This window comes from Crocodylus siamensis, chromosome 2, assembly GCF_052110815.1.
Source record: "Crocodylus siamensis isolate JL-2025a chromosome 2, ASM5211081v1, whole genome shotgun sequence".
Lineage (NCBI taxonomy): Eukaryota > Metazoa > Chordata > Crocodylia > Crocodylidae > Crocodylus > Crocodylus siamensis.
In genome coordinates this window covers 194,103,535-194,122,402 of record NC_143396.1, presented here as the reverse complement: position 1 = coordinate 194,122,402, position 18,868 = coordinate 194,103,535, and the positions used below count along the sequence as shown (strand labels likewise).

Here is an 18,868-nt window from a genome sequence, read left to right as displayed (position 1 = left end):
AATGAATAATATTCATTCTTATGTCAGATACTATGCATCCAGTTAGCTTTTACTTGTTGAGTGATGCTCAAAGGCATCTGAAAAAGATGATACTGCTGGTGATGATGCTCATATAGCAAACTATTAGCGCCTCCATGCCTACAAGAAACAAAATGCATAACCTCCCTGTTCTGGGGGACATTCCAGACTGGTGCTAAAATAGCACAGAAAGTAAATGTAAATTCCCTGGTGCCAAAATCTATCTGGTTCTTCCATTCTAATCATTTCCTGAAGGTGATTTTCAGAGTATGCTGGGCAGTGTGGGTGGCTAGATGCAGAATTTTTTATTGCTACATGAATCAGACAATCCTTCTAATACAAAACATCTGGAGAAGTAAGATTCTTCCTAAAGCGCAGGTAGAATGATAGCTGCCTTGCTCATGGCAACTAGCTTCCCCCTCAAAATTTGAACTCCTCCATTTTTGGGGAAAAAGAAATCTGTGGAATCTGCATTTTATCTGGATATGACTGTGCAGACATTATAAGAGGCAGGTACATCCAGCAGGCCTTGCTACTTAAACCTGTTAAGTTTAACAAGAACACAGCAGTGGTGGGCCATCTGCTTGGGAAGAATCATGGATGTGCTCATCCCCTCCACATGCTAGACACCCTTTGTTTTGGGGCGAGAGGTCAAATACTGTTCACTGGCTCACAGAAACCAGCCCCATGGAGGCTAGGACACTGGAGATAAAATAAAACTGCTCCCATTAAGGGATGGGAGGAACAGGCAAGGTCTTGGGTTTCCCCTTCCCCTTCCTCTTAGTGAAAAAGGCTGGTTATATGATTTGTGAGCACAGCCAGTTATTTCTCAGAGCAAAATTTAAGAATGTGTTTCTCCAGCCTATTTTCTTCCTTGTGCTACTCTATTCACAGAACTTTTAGCAAATTTGAATTTTAAAGATACTGCCCCTTTTTAAAAAAAATGCTTTCTGTATCATTGCTACATATATTTTCCAGAGACCTGAAGGGACTATCTTGTGGAGAACTGTCAAAATTAGTAAGGCATGAAAGTGAAAGGAGCACCAGAACTGTGGAGTTAATTTCACTGGTCCACTATAGGGCTTCTTACTCAACTCTAAAAGAGCTGCAACCCACTATTCTGCACTCATCTGAGAAGAGTAGGCTTTAAAAAAAGCATTACATACAAGATGGATAATACTAATAATACTAGCAGGCTGGTCCCTTTTAGCACAGCACCTTAAAAATCAACAACCTTAGCAAAAACTTTTTTGATATCTAGTCATTGTAAATGCCTACAGAGTAGCCTAAGAAAAGGGAATATTTAAATATCACTGGGTTTTAGTTTTCTGCCTTGCTCTGTGAAAAGCTTCAGAAGGAATCATACAGCAGGTGCAGTAATAAAGAATAGTTCTGTTTTAAAATAGTGTATTTTCATATTTTAAGGCACTTTAGCTGGAGTCATAAAAAACATATTTATAACTTTTCCAAAAAAACTTAAGGACAACATTTTGTTAGGCTCCTAAATCTACATTCAGGCATCTACATAAGCTTCCTGATTTTCATAGTCCGGAGAACTCACAGTTCTCATCTAAGTTAATGGGAGCTGCAGGTGCTCAGCGTGTTAGAAAGTCAGGCCACTTAGGTGCCTTAATCTGGCTTTGGATGTCTAATTTTAGGCACCCAGGTTTGATAATTTTGTCTTACATTACTATACATCTCTGTATTATTGCACCGTTGGTTAAAAAGCAGTATGTTTAAGTCTTAGTTGTTCTTCATGAATCCCAACTGCTCAGCCAGTGCAGCTAAAAAGCCAGCCACCAACAGCCATACAAGCTTGCCAGCATGCTGCCCACTACATACTGAAAACCAAATGCTTCTGTCAAATAGACCTGTTATAAAGCCAGTCTGTTATTTAGACACTGTAGTTCCAGAACTGTGGTAAGCATCCACAGTGTTCACCACTTAGTACTATGAAATCACTTTCTGAAACATTTTGTTTTTCAGTTAGAACAAAAACAAGATTTGTCCTGTCTGAAGAAAAAAAAAAATCAGCAAAAAGAAAAAAAAAGGAAGAGAAGTAAAAGATTTACATGTTTCTTTTTTTTAAAAAAAATCTACAACATCCTTGCATTATAAGTAATATTAATAAAAACAAAAACAAAAAACCCTCACAGCACAATACCAGATTTCCCTTGGAAATTTTTGCAAAGATGCTTATTAGTCATTTTCAAGAGGCTCCTTTTAGCCTAGGAAACTTCCTTATGGGAAACTGAAAAAATGGGGGCATGTACAATTTATTGAGTTAAAATAAACAAGCATATGTAATATTCCCTGAACATGATGCTGACAAACTCTCCAAAGAATAAATAAAATTAACATAAATGTTTTAAATTTGGAAAAGATGTTTTCAAGACAAATGTAAAGTATTTAATTTAAAAGGATACTAGACAGTACTCTGTAAACCCCAGCCGACAGTTTCCAGATAAACTGTGCTGTCTGGTGTTTAGAGCAAATAATCTATTTGTAAGTATTCGTGAAAGCATTTCAAAAGCACCGAATAAAAGCATTTTGAAAAAGAAAAGAAGCATCACAATTCCAATTACTAATATAGAAATGTTTTTTTGTGTACAAGTGCACAAAAAAACCTCCTTTTATTTAAATACACTAACAATCTACCACTAAACTGTTAAAAAACTAATGTGTTAAAAAAAACAATCATGTTTAGGTGCTGAGAAGTTGCAAAGAGTAGCTCACTTTGCATTTGAATAGGGTTAAAATAATATTTTTGATGTGGATGCTAGTGCAGAAATCAGAGATTAAACACAGAGAAATGTAAACAGCTACCACATGCAAGAAAACTAGGTTACAAGAATCACAGCACCAGGCATTCACCAATCACCATGGAAAACAGGAAGTGAAATGCATAGCAACCACAAGCCCAAAAGCAGAAAAGCGCATACCTTCAGCTTGGAATGAAAATCACGAGATTTCCTTCTGGCAAGAACCTGAATGTGACTAGACACCTGCAGGGTAGGGGAAGGGAGGAAACAAAGGAAAAGCCTGTAACCATGGAGATGAAAAGCCCCCTACAACTGGGCAAGCCAAACGTACCTTAATGGCGGCTTGAATTTCTCGAACTTTCTTTCTTGCTAAGACCTGTATGTGACTAGACACCTACATTGTTCAGATTTATAAAAACAAAAAACAAAAGAAAAACAAAAAGGAAATCAAATTTAAAATATCTATTTTTTAAATTACGTTTTTTCTGGGGGAGGGGGGGAGTTATTTGCATCTTCAGTAAGCTCTGCTGTTAAAGATACCACATTCCCAGCCAGATACCAAGCTCTTAGCACCAAGGCTTAAACAATATGGGTCATCACTGCAGTGACTTGATTAAACTTTTTTCTTCTTAATGTATTAAGTTAAACGTTCTGTTATAAAAGAGAAGTGATGACGCTGTTCAGGATGCAAGGTGGACCACATACCCACTGTTACGAACTGTACAAATCCCATGTGCAGATGAGTAGCCTTTACTCATTCAAGGAGTCATAGTCAAACGGACTACTTGCATGAGTAGGAACTACCCACCTCTGCAGGGCATACAGAATCAAGCACCTGGCAGTTTTCAATATTTGATGTGGCACCATAAAATATTAGAAAACATTGATCACATTCTTCAGCCTGCATTTTGATCCCATTAACAGCTCTACATTTTGCAGCAACTGATAAAATACTGACATACTACAGATCTCAATGAAACATACTGTAAAACTGCATTTCTTCATAACCTGAACATTAATCACATGTCTACAAGACTGATGTAATGGAAGCAGAGGCAACAACTTTGAAATCAACCAATACAATGCCTGAATTTGGCCCATTATCTTCACATATTTAGTTTCAATGATAAACGTACTAGTATGAAACCCAGTCCTGCGCCAGATTGACTTTACTGGAAACTTTGCCAGTGCGATGACTGAATGATCACGATCTGTGACTTACATTCATGTTTGCTCAAGCATGCATTACAATCCATTACAATGGGGATGAAAATGGATTAAATTATGCAAGCTGCTGAGCAATTAAACTATTAAACATTCACAAATACAATATTTTTAAACTGCAATAACAACAAAAGCTAATAGAGAAATCTCTCACTTGCATTATTATAATTGTTACCACTGCTGCTGCTGTTGTAGCTGTATTGTCTGCAAGTTTGAACTACTGAACTAAAATCAGAGCCGAGCGTGCTGGGAGCTGTACATAAACTGAGTTGAAGACTCTCTCTGCCCTCAAGAGATTATAATGCAAATAGGCAAGCCAGACAAAGGACACAGAGAAGAGGCATTCTTATTCCCATTTTATAAAAATTCTGTGGTCATTGTACCTTAAAGCAACTCACAGTTCTTAGGGCAACAATACTCCACAGCAGTGTCACTAACCGGTGAATCGTGATCTACCAGTCGACTGGGGAGCACCTGACAGTCTCTCTCAGTCTGGCAAGCCCCACTCTAGACTGAGGTCTACTGTCAGAGGCTCAGCGATCGGGAGCGGCAGGACATACAAGCGGCAAGACGCACATGGCTGGGCTGAGCCACAGCTCCCTGCCACCAGACCTGGTTGGGTGAGTTGGACAATCCCCCTCCATGCACCCTGCCACCAGGTGAGTGGAGGTCTAGGTGGGAGGGCTGAGTACAGGGAGCTTGTCCAGGTGCATGGGGGGGGGGAGGGCGCTCCCACTGCTGAACGCACCCTGGCAGAGGCCTGGGGGGGTATGTGCCCCCAATCTGTGCACACGGCAAGGCAGCTACCTCTGCAGGCTAGGCTTTGTACCCCAAAATCTGCTGCAGCTAGCCCAGGAGTGACCCAACACCATGTGCATCGTGCCGCTGGATGGGCAGGGGATAAGGCTCAGTCCAGCGGTGAGAGACATGTAGCATCGAGCTGCTCCTGGGCCAGCTGCAGTGGGGCATGGGGCGCAAAGCCCAGCCCACAACTACAGCTGCCTCCACTGCACAGACTGGTGGGCATAGGCCACCCCAAATGCCAGGCAGCGAGGGCAGCTGCAGCATGAGTGAGACAGGGAGTGTGGCTGAAACAGGGGCAGGCCCTATATAGGCAGGTTACAGGGAAGAGGTGGGGGTACACAGCCCAGGACGGCAGGGGGGCACATGCCCCCAGATCTGCACACCGGCTGGGCCAGCTGCCACTGCAGGCTGGGGCTGGGGTCGCACCAGGCTCTTCCCGGGAGTCTTGCCTGAGCTGCGCTGAAAGCCAGGGCCTGTTTATGCCACAGGCCCCAGCTGTGCTGCACCTCTGAGAAAAGGCACTACTGCTGAGCACTGCCACTGTCCCAGTGCTGATTTATTACTCTGAACTGCCTGTCCTGAGCTGGGGGTGGCCTGTGTCAGCAGTGCAGCACTGGGGGCAGAGGCAGAACTGAAGTGGGGCAGCTGCCTGGGAGCAACACCTCAGGCCAGGTGGCAGCACCCCTGGGCAGGTGCCCCACTCCAGTCCTGCCTCCATCCCCAGCACTGCACAGCTAACACAGGCCACCCTCAGGTCGGGACCAGCAGCTCAGAGCAATAAAGCAGAAGTGGGACAGCAGCAGTGCCTGGCAGTGGTGTCTTGTTCAGTGTGCAGCACAGCCAGGGGCCACCGCTTGCGGCACAGCTTGGGCAAGCTCCCCAGGAAGAGCTTGGTGCTGCCCTGGCCCCAACCCACAACAGCAGCTGGCTCAATCGGCATGCGTATCTGGGGGCATGCCTCCCCCTGGGCTGCGTGCCCACCCCTTCGGCGCCCTGCCTGTGCCAGGCCTGCCCCTTCTCCAGTCATACTCCCTCTCACGGCCATGAGGTGGGGGCAAACTGAGGCCCAGCAGAGAGGGAGGAAGCAGAGAATGGACAGAAGCAGGGGCTGGGGAGAGTGGGGGACAAGCAGAGTGCCGGGGCCCCCCCAGGCCTCCACTTGTCCCACCACCTGGCTTGGCCAGGGCCCCACTCAGCGCAGCCCTTGCTCCTGCCTATGCCCCACTCCCTCCCTCACGGCTGGGGCTTGATCTTCCCCCCTACCGCCAGGACCCTTTCCACTCCCCCCACCCATTCCCCCACAGACTTAAATGTGGGGGGGGGCACACCGCCCAATAATTTTTCTCCCTTTGCCGCAATCTGCTCCCCCATTCCCTAGTCACAGACTGACCTGAAGGGGTGGAGGTGTGGCAGTGGCACACGGTAGATCTTGGTTTGCTTTTTAATTCAAAAAGCGATCTCCAACTTAAAAAGGTTGAAAATATTGGAGACCACTGTTCTATAGTGTTTAAACAGAGCCTGATCCCTGAAGGCCAACTTGGATAAAAGTCTTAACAAATTCTCAAAACCAAAGAGTGTGTATTTAAATTAAACATTGTTATAGTCCAGTATACATACTGGATTTTGAAACATTTTTATTTTTCTCATCTAGGGGTGACAGTGGAGATCTGGGTTTCCCCTGCACATATACTAACACTATTGCATTTTTCAGTTTTGTTAAAGAATTCTCAAATGCAATGAGAATCAAACCTTATGAAAACAGCAAGAAGTATTTTGTACATGTGTGTAGGCATGACCAGGTCTCAGCTCACATAAATCATCATGGCTCTCTGAGCTCTAAAGAAGCTATTTCCAAGTGAAATGTGCTTAGAAATATTTTATAAAGGAAACATTTCAGATAGGAGACACACATAGGGTCCCACGCCTCTCTATGCACACATGGCTCCTGTGCCATTCCTGGCTCGAATGTTTCAAAACTGTGCAGCTCCTCTAGTGCCAGACAGGGGTGCTCGAGGAGCCAGCAGCAACTGATGGCTCCTTTTTCCACCCTCCCTTCTCCTCTTTCATAGGGACAGGAGGTAGTCAGGAGGATATAGCTGAGAACACAGAGAAGTGATTTAAGTTTGTGGGGGGTGGGGGGAAGGGGAGGGAGTGCCCAGGTCTCAGCAGGGTCCCAACAGTGCCCCAGGACTCAGAGACAGATAGTAGGGAGGCTGTCCACCCCTATTTCCCTCCCTCCCTGATCAGGCATAACAAGTGCAACACTCCAAAATAGTACTTCATTTTGGGAGGTACTATTTTAGAAGGTTTCAGCCACTTTTGGAATGTTTCAAAGGGCTTGTATGTGTGTCCTGCTGACCCTTTGGAACATTTCAAAGGCATCTGAAACGTTTTAATTGTTACATCTGTCCACACCCCTACAACAGCTGAGGATCCAGGCCATGTAGTTTAAGGCTTCCAATCATTCTGCACTCTCAGTTACACCTGTGCAACTCCCAAACTAATGAAGATTGCACAGGCATGAGAAAGCAGAACTTTGGATTTTAGGATTTCTTTGCCTATGTATTGTTTATGCCTTCTCTACTTACTGCAGTTTCTCTCATTTCTCATGGGGGTTTTTTGTTCTTTAAGTTTCTTCCTACTTGACCAATGACATTATCCAAGTGAAAATGTCACCCAATTCAAAGCACTTTAAATGTGAGCCCTGGCAGCAGACATCTTTATTTGTGTTGAGTCAGCATTACATGCTACAAAACATGCATACCATGCATGGGTAAAAGCCTTTGCAAGACGCACTGAGGGGGAGAACTAGAATCTAACGCTCAAAATTAAAGTAGTGAGTGGGATTCTGTGATTTGCAAGCTTTTTAAAAAACTAGCACACTAGTAACCAAAACGTAAATTACACAAAGATTAAAGTGTGCATCTGCAAGACGGCTAATCATTGTGGGTATAGAAAGTAAAGGATCTAGTCATATGAGATAACTTAATGAATATGTAATAATAATCAGAAACAGACTAAAGACTAGTTAGGGGTTTATGCTGACTTGCTTACGAATGAAATCTTCCTGTGGTTACAAATCAAGAGAACAAAGTCTCTTCTCGGACAACTCTTTTCTTCCCCTCTCTTATAGTTTCATAGTTTCATAGTAGCTAGAGTCGGAAGGGACCTAGGTAGATCATCTAGTCCGACCCCCTGCCTTAGCAGGAAAGAGCACCGGGGTCAGATGACCCCGGCAAGGTGCTCATCTAACTTCCTTTTAAAAATCCCCAGGCTAGGAGCCTGCACCACTTCCCCTGGAAGCTGGTTCCAGGCCCTAGCCGCCCTGACTGTGAAGTAGCGCCTCCTAATATCTAATCTAAACTTACCCTCCGCCAGCTTGTGACCGTTATTCCTGGTCACTCCTGGCAGCGCACGGGGGAACAGGGACTCCCCCAATACCTGCTGATCCCCCCTGACCAGTTTGTAGCAGGCCACAAGGTCCCCCCTTAACCTTCTCTTGTGGAGGCTAAACAGGTTCAGGTCCCGTAGCCTATCCTCATAAGGCCTGCCCTGCTGACCCCCTGATCATACGAGTGGCCCTCCTCTGAACTCTTTCCATATTGTCCACATCCCTCTTGAAGTGTGGCGCCCAGAACTGGACGCAGTACTCCAGCTGCGGCCTGACCAGTGCCGCATAGAGGGGGAGGATCACCTCCCTGGACCTGCTCGAGATGCATCTGTGGATGCATGACAGGGTACGATTGGCCTTCTTGACTGCCTCCCCACACTGCCGGCCCATGTTCATCGTGGAGTCAATGACGACTCCAAGATCCTTTTCCGTCTCCGTGCTGGCAAGAGGGGAGTTCCCCAACCTGTAAGTGTGGTGCCGGTTCTTCCTCCCCATGTGCAACACCTTGCACTTATCAGTGTTAAACCCCATCCTATTCTCATCCGCCCACCGTTGCAACCTGTCAAGGTCAGTTTGTAGCCTATTGCACCCTTCTAGTGCACCCACATCCCCCCACATCTTAGTGTCATCAGCAAACTTGAACAGGGTGCTTTCTACCCCCTCATCCAAGTCACTGATGAAGATGTTGAACAGTGCGGGCCCGAGGACTGAGCCCTGCGGAACCCCACTGCCCACGTCCTTCCAGGTCGAGAAGAACCCATCCACTACCACCCTCTGGGTGCGGCCCTCCAACCAGTTGGCGACCCATTTGACCGTGTGGGCATCGACACCACAGTCTCCCAGCTTTTTGATGAGGACAGGGTGAGAGACAGTGTCGAAAGCCTTCCGGAAGTCCAAAAAGACTACATCCACAGCAACCCCTGCGTCTAATGATTTGGTGACCTGATCGTAAAAGGCCACCAGGTTGGTCTGACAAGACCTGCCACTGATGAACTTGCCCCTGAGCATGCATTCCCCCGCAAGGCCCTCCTGGATGTGTGCCAGGATAATTTTTTCAAAGAGCTTACCCGGGATTGAGGTCAGACTAACTGGCCTGTAATTTCCCGGGTCCTCTTTTTTTCCCTTTTTGAAGATAGGGACCACATTGGCCCTCTTCCAGTCCTCTAACAACTACTGATCAGGAATGGGGCAAATAAGTAGAACAAGTTTTCTGAATCCTTTCCCCTTTTGCCCTTCCCCCCCAAACACACATCTAAGGCTACTTAGATGAAGTAACTAGACATTTAACCAGATATTTGGTTGTTCCATTATTGATCGTATCAGAATAACTACATTCTATCATCCTCTTTATAGAAGATTAATGCAAGATGCTTTGTTTGTAGTTTGACTTACAAAACATTCTTTTCACATTCAGGGAATAATAGCTACATATGTATGAAAGTTAATTTAAAATATGCCTAATAATGGTCACTGAAATGATGAAAACATAACAAACAATAACTTTTTTTTAAGCAGCGCAGAGTCATGAACTCAACATATCATCTCATCAGAGCTGAAGCACAGACAGCCACTGCAGCCAAAAATGCCACATTTTGTCATTCTCTGACATGCATAGTTTCCCATTGGATTGTTTACCTGTTTCCTGGTCCGCGTCTTTCCCGTTCTAAGTTTGATGTATCTGGCTATCAATTCATTCCTACCTGAAACAAAAAAGTATTTACAATGAGGCCCAAACAGCAACAAGTGTACAAATGTATTGCTCTCAAATGGCAAATGAGATGATAATGTCATTTTAGTTCATATATTTTTCATAGGCAAAAGTGGCATTCTTCAATATTTTTTATCTTTTATTTTTCTCTTTCTAGTGCAAATTGGACATTAGGAATGTAATACATTCCTGTTCAAGCTGTACAGACACATGAATACCACCATCTCAGGTAGATCCAGATATTGGGGAGACATGTCCCTTCACCAGCAGTTGGGTTCATGCTTTCTACTGGCTGTAATACTGGAACCCCCCTGTTTGAGGAAAGAGAGTCCCACAGGGTCAAGACTTGCTGCAGATTTCCCAGATTCTATTACTGCCTGCCTGCCAAGCCACATGGGCCAAAACCTGGGTCTATACTGTCAGGCACCTGAAGAAGTGGCTAATTTCAAAAGGATCTACTATACCCTTCTCTACCTAACTTTCTTAACTCAGGACAGAATTCTGATAAGACAGAATTACGTGTTATGTTAAATTTGTTTGAAACAGTCAGCATTTCAGTTTCTAAAATGGCTGGGAGGCTTAGTTCCTAACCGAATAAACTGCAAACTTATTTTAAAATAATTTCCTTCTTAAATATTGCTCACAAGGAGGTCAGTGAAGTCTACATGAAGTCCTATTTTCACTTTATACTTTCCATAATCTGCATGAATTGGGACATGATAAAAAGATGGTATGTTTAAGTTAAAGTTAAAAGGTCTATTTGTATTCAGCATACCCAAAATGAAGTGTGGGTGTAGTGAGAATAAGGTGGCTAACGATAATATTGTAAGAGAAGGCTAAACGTTTGACTTTGAGAAACCAAGTTCTACCATCCACCAAGGCATTTTCAAGTTAACTGGCAGGGTGTGTGCTGAGAGGGTGTTCATAGCTGTTTTCTTGTTCATATTAGTTCACTGTTGTTGGATAGAATGGCAGTTTTTTAATAAGGCATCTGTTTTTCAATGGGTACTTCCTAAACAGAACTTGTATCACTATTAGTTTAATGGACTGTATTTTTAGTTTTCTTCTGTCTTGTTCTCTAAATGGAGGGGGGAGAGTGTCTCCCTGAGTAGAGCCTTCCTGGATCTTCTGTAGTTCACTGGCTTTTTGTGCTTGTAAACAGATACATACTGTATGAAATTCATACATATAAAATTCACTCTCTTTCTCTTCCCCTTTAGTTTGGGTCTGCAGCACATTAAGAGTTATTATCTGGAATAAGTCATTGCAGGGGTAATGCAACATGAGTGACTCTTTACAAAGACTCATAAGGCCGTATTTTAAGAGCCAAATGTTACATGAGCAAACAGTTACATACACACCTATATTTGTGTACGCGAATCAGGCATTTCTACATAAAAAATTTTTTTTTAAGTATAAATACATTTAAAATAAGTCCCTTTACTAATATTCTAGAAGATTAATGCTTTTCTAAAGCAAGTTTTCTACACCAGTTCTAGGCACACTCTCATATTAGATTTTAGAATGAAAATAGTGCTGGTATATAGAGGCTGGAAACTTTACTCAACATGTACGAAACCAAGAACTAAATCTATTCATCTGACCAGTGTATGCCAGCACTCTGAACCATGATGCCATTTTCAGCTAGATACCACAGACCATGTTTTGACTTCTTGCCAGCCTGAGAGCAAAGGGAGTATATATACAGCTGGCTTAGAGCCACAGGGCGTGAATTCAGCAGAACTGAGGATTCAGCCTGAGCTACCTACCCGCTTCTCTAAGCAAGGTTTCAATAATCAGAATGCACAAACTCATTAATAAACAGAAACTTTAAATTACTAGAATCACAACTCCAGAAAAGTATCCAAATTGGTCAATCTGAAAAGCAGCAATTAAACTGAAAATTGGAACCACAAGATAGCTGGCCCATTGAAGTGTCTAGATAGCTAACTCTCACACAACATAAGCTCAAGTCTACCCTAAGCAGAGTAAATCAAGCAGGGCTAACATGATCTCTCCCTTACCATGCTAAGAACAGAGAGCAAGCAGATAAGGTAAATCAAGACCGCAGTCTTACAGATTTTCTATTGGCCATGGTTTTCAAGCACTGAAAAATGTGCTCCAAGTCTAACCAAAGTGGAAGACTCATTTAAATCTCAATAAAGAGTTTAATATGAGTGTAGCCATTGTCACCTGAGAAACCTGAACACCATCTTTTAGGCTTCAAACAAAGCAAGATAAATATTGTCTGGCACATGAAAAGAACTAGACTTCTCCAAATCACAGTTTAAAGCCTTCATATTAACTGTTCCTCCAGGCTAAGCAGCAGCCAACCCAAAATAGCTGGCAGAAAAAGGATAAGCGAGGAGGCTTCTGCCTGCCTCAAGACCAGCTAAGAAGGCTTCCTGCCTGCTATGGAGAAGTCCCCCTCCACCATCATCTCAAGAAACAGGGAGATCTGAGAGTAGCAACCCCCCTTCAAGCATATCAACTCAAGAGTCAAACCCCTCAAAGATCACTGCTAGGCTCAAAGGCCCTGCCTCTTTCAGGCATATGGCACTTTGGACCACAGCTCCAAGCTGGGGTTCACAGCCTTGTATGCCCTTCTTTTAAAACAGTAGAGATAGGAGCCACTCACTCCTCCACACCCCTGACTCCTCTTGCATACAAAAGCATCACACTGAAGTGCCCTCTGTAGCGGAAGGAAGACATTTATGATTTTAGTTAATATGGATCAGATTTAGAAGATTTCCTTTACAATTACGAGACTTAGTGATTTGATTTTACTTCTAACTGAAAAATTATGTGGAAGTTGACAACACTTGCTCAGGAAAGATTCCATGGAAAAGGAGACTTTCAACCCTGTTGATATACATATTGTTTCACTTATAAATCAGCACTACTAGGAAGTCAACCCCATATTTTCAGATAGATTTAGGAAACAGCCTTTTCTTTTAATATAAGTTGATAACTACAGCTAAACTCCTTGTACCACTACTGTCCTCACAAAATCTTACAGAAAACTGAAATAACCAAGGAAAGGAGCCAAAGGGTTAAATGTTCTAAAAATATTAAAATAAAAACTGCACTGTAAAACTTCTAATTTGGGATTTTTATTGCAAGCACAAACATGCTGTAAGTACAAAAGTCGGGACTGTTGAGGGCTGTATTATAGGGAGATTGTGTACGAGTCAAGTGAAATTTTTTATGGTTGGGGGAAGTGAGAGATGAACTTACAATCGTAACACTATGTAAAAGCATTTTTTGGGTGAAAACAAAATTCTTAATAATTGTGGCACGAGCAGGTATTGTTTTGCAGTATATATTTACATACCTGCACACCCACAAATGTAGAGATACCCATGAATGGAGAAAGAGAGTGTTTTTAAATTATGATCAAACTTCTAATAGTCCCTCAAATCCCAAGGATTTTTCATAATTCACACTTGGCAATTCAGCTGGCATTCACTCACACTCTCTCACCCCGCCCCCCACCCCCCCAAGTGCACTCTATGGCTTCTCTGAGACAGATGATCAGCTGCCATGGAGCTAAAACAATTTACACCAGTAATGGATTGGCCCCTTAAACTGTCAAGCCAGGTCGCTTTCCATTCTCTGGCCCTGATGTAGCACTCCAGTGTTATGCTAAAATCAGTGGAGTTATGCCAGCATTAAACTGGAGCAACATGGTGGTGAATTGCACCTTCTGGTTTTCTAGATGCAAGGCTGCATGGTGTTTCGGCCCCCCCATTTGAAATGGTAATGACACAAATAAAACCACTGCACTCAGAGCTCACAGTAATAGATGACTTCTAAATCCATATAAATAACAATAAATAACTAATTAAACATAGAAAATTAAACCATTTAATAACCTGAAAAATCAGTCACTAATTTAAAAGAAATTCTCATATTCAGCAGCAAAATACAGGTAATGAGCAAATACGCAGAGATCCTTTTTTTTTTAATGGCTACATGCTGTTAATTGCCCCAAGCCCTTGGGAGTGAAGCACGACAAAGTACTTTTAAGCCTCATAACCATAACAAGATTTTCAGCAGGGCCTGCTGGTTTGGGGGTACCTGAATTTTTGGATGTCCAATGTGACACCTCTAAAGGAGGCCTCATTCTGGGAAATGTGGGAACCGTTCCCGATGAAAGACAACATGCCAAATACTGATCACCTTATACAAGCTCTTTCACTAGCTTTACTGGGCCCATTCGTAGGAGAGAGGCGAGCAGTGTCTTTGTTTTGTAGTGCAGCCAGGGTCTCGATTGGATCTCACTGTATTTCATGGGAATCTTTCCACAGACTTCAGCAACAGCTGGGCTGGGCTCTGTTTTTCTCTTTTTATCAAAAGTTTCGGTTCTGAGTGTTCCTTATTGATGGCAGGAGGGCTGGACACGCTCAGCACCTTCTGGGAACGCACAGCACATTGCAGGACCAAGTCTTAAACTTTTCCACTCCATCCCGTCAGAATAACATTAGGTGGTGGGAGCACTTGCACAAAAAGTTTCTGTGGTGTTTTCTGAAGACATTTGAAAGCTAAATTAGCTAACAAAAAGCCTCTTGTAGATAAAAGAGCTCTATAAGTCAACAACTGGTTAAGCAGTTTAAACCCATAAGTAAGACATCCTCTATTTAAACGTTATGGGCAAATCTATTTTAAGCTCTTAAAAATATTATGGGCAGGTGTTTAAGTCGTCCACATACTGAGTTTTGAGAAGGCTTAGGGTGGGGGGTTGGGCTCTGCTTCCTATGCCGGCAGCATTTTGTTCAGACAAGCTTACTGCAGAAGGTCATGTGACATAGGCCAAATAAACAGCATCTGGGGATTTTCAATTACAGACCTTCACCCAGCATGCCTGCACTGTAATCTCTACCAGATGAGGCTCAGGCCTCACTATTTTCAATAATTCACACACTGTGTACACATAACATGACAATAAGGGCATTCATGCAACCGCCTGATTCGCACATCAAAGCTCCCAAATGGCCAGCTGTAAGCATGCTTACTGCTGAATAATTCATTCTTTTCACAGGCTTGAAAAAACGCTCAGCAGGAGTTGGCAAGCTTGTGTTCTTTCCTGTGTGGTATGCTAAACTCAAATTTTGAAAGAGGTACAGCCCCACTAAAAAGAGTCAGAGATCCAACCATTTAAATGTACATTTGCGAGCGTTCAGATGGTTGCTTCAAAAAAAAAAAAAATACAATCAATGGCACAAGCTAAATTTCTATGTGGGGGAGAGGCGAGATAAGACAAAACAGCCTACACATTTGAGGCAGGTGTTTAATAAAAATAAAACAGTGTTTTTAATGTAAGATTTCTGTATTACATAAATCAGAGGGACATAAATACCTCAGACTCACCAGATGCTTAACAGTTTACAAGTTCATATATCTAGCATAGGTTTTTTTCTAGTATTTTACACAGTGGGTTTTATTTAACACTTGTGTATAGGAAAAAAAGAGGAGAACCTAGACATATCAAAGACTATCTTGTAACTGCTGAGTGGAGCTCTCAGACATACAACCGGGTTGAACTCTCTTCTCTCTCTGAAGTTTCGCAGCATATGTTGAATTTTGCAGCTATATATTTTTGAACATTTAGCTCACAGAGTCCTTTCCAGATTCTAACAATCTTTTGATTTTATACTTTTATGCACTCTGAAATACAGTTCCTTAACGAAATTGCCTCCTTCATAATATCAAGCTTTCTTATCTGTCAATCAACACCAGAACCAGCAGGATCAACTAGTCATGACCTCCCCTTATAGCAAACACATGCTGCTTACCAGCTGTGGACTGTGTATTTTTACACCCTTTTCTCTATCATTCAGAATGGTTTCCTCTTAATCACAATAATCCCAGAAGTGCTAAAACATATCAATCGTCCTTTAAGCCCTGCCTACAAAAGGCCAGCCGTCCTGCCTTTATGGGCTTGTCCAACAGCAGCTGATACTTCATTCAACTACAAATCCAATTTAGCAGTTACAAGAGATTTAGCATCACTGGAAAAATATTGGTGTTGATCCTGCACTCTTAAGTCAGCAAATATTCCTTTGCCATATTGTTTTACTTTTTCTGTCATATTTGCACTTCTGCTAAATTTTTCTGAATGACTTCAGCAACAGAGTTTAACCTCTGAACTGACAATACTTAGGGTTAATCAAATAGAGATTAAAATTTACAACAATTATAGAAGCCTAAGACAACGAATAGTTCAAATATTAATAAAAATCAAAAGAAAATAAAAGAACAAGATCATTATTTCATTCAAAACTATACATAGCTTTATACAGGACTAACATGCCATGCAAAATGTTGCTTACTGTATGCCTGTGAGGAAAGTGATAGTAATACAGTAACTCCTGCATGTTTACTTTTTTAATTTATCAAATAATCTGATTAAAACAATTCCAGGATTTTCACTTTGGCTTTCTTTTCTGGTTTTTTTGGGTTTTTGTTGTTTTTTTTGGGGGGGGGGGGGTTGTTTGTTTGGTTTGTTGGGGTTTTTTTTGGGGGGGGGTTAGAACCATAAATACACATAGTGCAGTACTGAACAAAGATGGAGCATCTATTCAGAGAGTTTAGAATTAAAGAGCCAGATTCTGTAAAGTCATCCTGTGAATCAGTGGGACTCGGGTTGACACTGACATTTGGCAATGTGAATATAAGGCAGCACATAGTGGTGCTGCCTGATGAGAAGAACTGGAAGCTGCTTTTCCCTTGCTCCTTGGGGGGAGGAGCTGCCTCAGTTCCCAGCCTGACAGTATTCAGCCCTCTGCACTGGCTCAGCTACACTCAGAGAAAAGCAGAGGTCTAAAAGTAAGGCATGCCATTGCCTAGAGAGTGAATGGACCCACCTGTGGAGGTAATCTGCAGAGAAGAAAGTCCAATAGCTACTCTCTCCCATGTGTAGAGGCTTTCAGTATGCGGAATTTGTAGAGTATCTTACGTACCTTTAGTCCCCCTTCTCCTCTCCCTCCCCCCACCCAGCATATAATTTAGCACATAACTAAATCTGTAAGGGCGTGCAGAACTGGGTCCCAGGTTTAAACAGGATCAGCCAAAGGAATTGACCATCAGAAAGACAACACTGAGCTTCTGGGGTTTCTAAAACAGGTATTGTTTGTGTATGAATGTGTGGGTGTAATATATATCTATATCTAGATATAGATATATACACACCCCTCTATATGTATACATATTATACCCACATTTATAAATAAAACTAAAAAAATCCATTATCATATTATTATATATGAACTTTAGCAAAGTGTATTGCAAGTTAGATAGCCCAAGAGGACAGGGAAAAGAAAAGGCACAGGAAAATAAAAATCATCTGGAATCTTGGGTATTAATGAACTAACATTTACAATGACATATTAACTTGATACTCAGTACTCAAGAAACACAGAAAAGGGTTTTTGGGGTTTTGGCTATAGAAAAAGGAAGGAAAAAAGAAAATGACTTCAGATTTAAGGAATACTACAAGATAATTTACAAAGCAAAAAGGAAACATGGGATGACCTAACAGGAACATGCGATGATTATTCTCTTAATATTAGGGCTTCCATGCAATAGTTTGATATTTTTTCCAGCTTCAGTTTTAAAGATAGTAATAATAAGGGGAAAAAACCACAGACACATCTGGTTCAAAAAATCTTTAGTGACACAAATAACATGACGTGGATCCTGCTTGGCATGCTTTCAAATAGTGGAATATTCCATATAAGCAATGTTTATTTCATGTGGGTTTCACATTTTATTCTTCTAAGTTTTTTAAAGGACACCTGGAACAAATATTTCAAACAGAGTCAAAACGGTACAGAGATGTTTTATCCTTTCAGAATTTATCAGTTCATGAAATTAATATTTTGTCACTGTCAGTCATCTCAACAAAAGAAGCAGCATTTATAATGTGTTCTAAGTCCAGTTTAATTAAAATTCAAACACTACCAAAATCTACTTGAATTTCATTTGCTGCATTGGAATTATTTAGTTTGCTATGCACTATAAAACTACTTTATTGCCTTTACAAAAACACATTTAAAGCAAGCGTCTATTTTTAGGCTTCAGACAATACAAAAAAATCCCCACACAAAGAAATCCCCAAAATTAGTCTTTGCTATTTCTTTGCATCAGCTACAGATGTTTAATAGATTATATAAAAACCTACGCGTCCTTAATCTGACACACTGAAGCAACAAATTATTTTTTTTGCAGCTAAAATAAGAAATCTTAGTAACCTATAGGCATCCATAGGTACATGCAATTACTGTATTGCTTTCTGTAGTAATACTGATTTTACATGGCACAAACACATTCAGAAAAAAGGACTTTTACCCAAAACGGCTGGTAAAAAGTTGGATTTGGATGGAAATCCTTCAAATACACAAACAATAGCCTGGCTGACCTGTCATGCATGATGGATGAGTTAAGGGAATTAAAACCACTATTTGCATCACAATAGATAAAAAATTAGCAAAATAGAATTTCTCAGTAGGTGGTTTCAATTCTGTTTGTTCCCCAAGAAAAGAGGAGATCCATTTTTAGAGGAATTACAGTTGTTTAAATAACATTTGTTTGCAGAGGTTAAATTTTATATGTTGATTTACCTTCTATGGGTTATTCTTTAGGAAGGATGAAGTAAGTGTTCTTATTAAAATTTTATTTCTTTTTGTCATAACAAAATGTATTAAGATTACATGTAAATAGCACATATGGCATTTGGATACTTACTCATGTGTAACTTGCATATGTAAAAAAAAAAAAAAAAGTTTTAGGTATTGAGGAATGTAACATGACTACCGTGTAAATATACTCATTTAAAAATTATTCCATTATTGTCAGTTGTGTATATTGTGCTTCTGAAGTTCAAAGTACATGATTATGATTCAGAAACTGCAAATGGGAGTTCAAAATAATGCATGCGTATTCCTTTTGACTGGATATAGA

At 41.6% G+C, this 18,868-nt stretch overlaps 1 protein-coding gene across 10 annotated transcripts in view; it reads right to left on the bottom strand.

Annotated features, from left to right (window-relative positions):
• Positions 1-18,868, bottom strand: part of TEAD1 (TEA domain transcription factor 1) — a 240,945-nt gene that overhangs the window by 66,664 nt on the left and 155,413 nt on the right. For 6 of the 10 annotated variants that reach the window (XM_090032721.1, XM_090032718.1, XM_090032719.1 and 3 more), the window contains 3 exons: positions 9,835-9,899; positions 3,112-3,174; positions 2,961-3,023 (listed from right to left, as the gene is read on the bottom strand). In XM_090032721.1, the coding sequence (XP_089888847.1) occupies positions 2,961-3,023; positions 3,112-3,174; positions 9,835-9,899 (191 nt within the window). The remainder of the gene's footprint in view (positions 1-2,960; positions 3,024-3,111; positions 3,175-9,834; positions 9,900-18,868) is intronic. The other 4 variants (XM_090032722.1, XM_090032728.1, XM_090032723.1 and 1 more) reach the window with 3 other exon arrangements.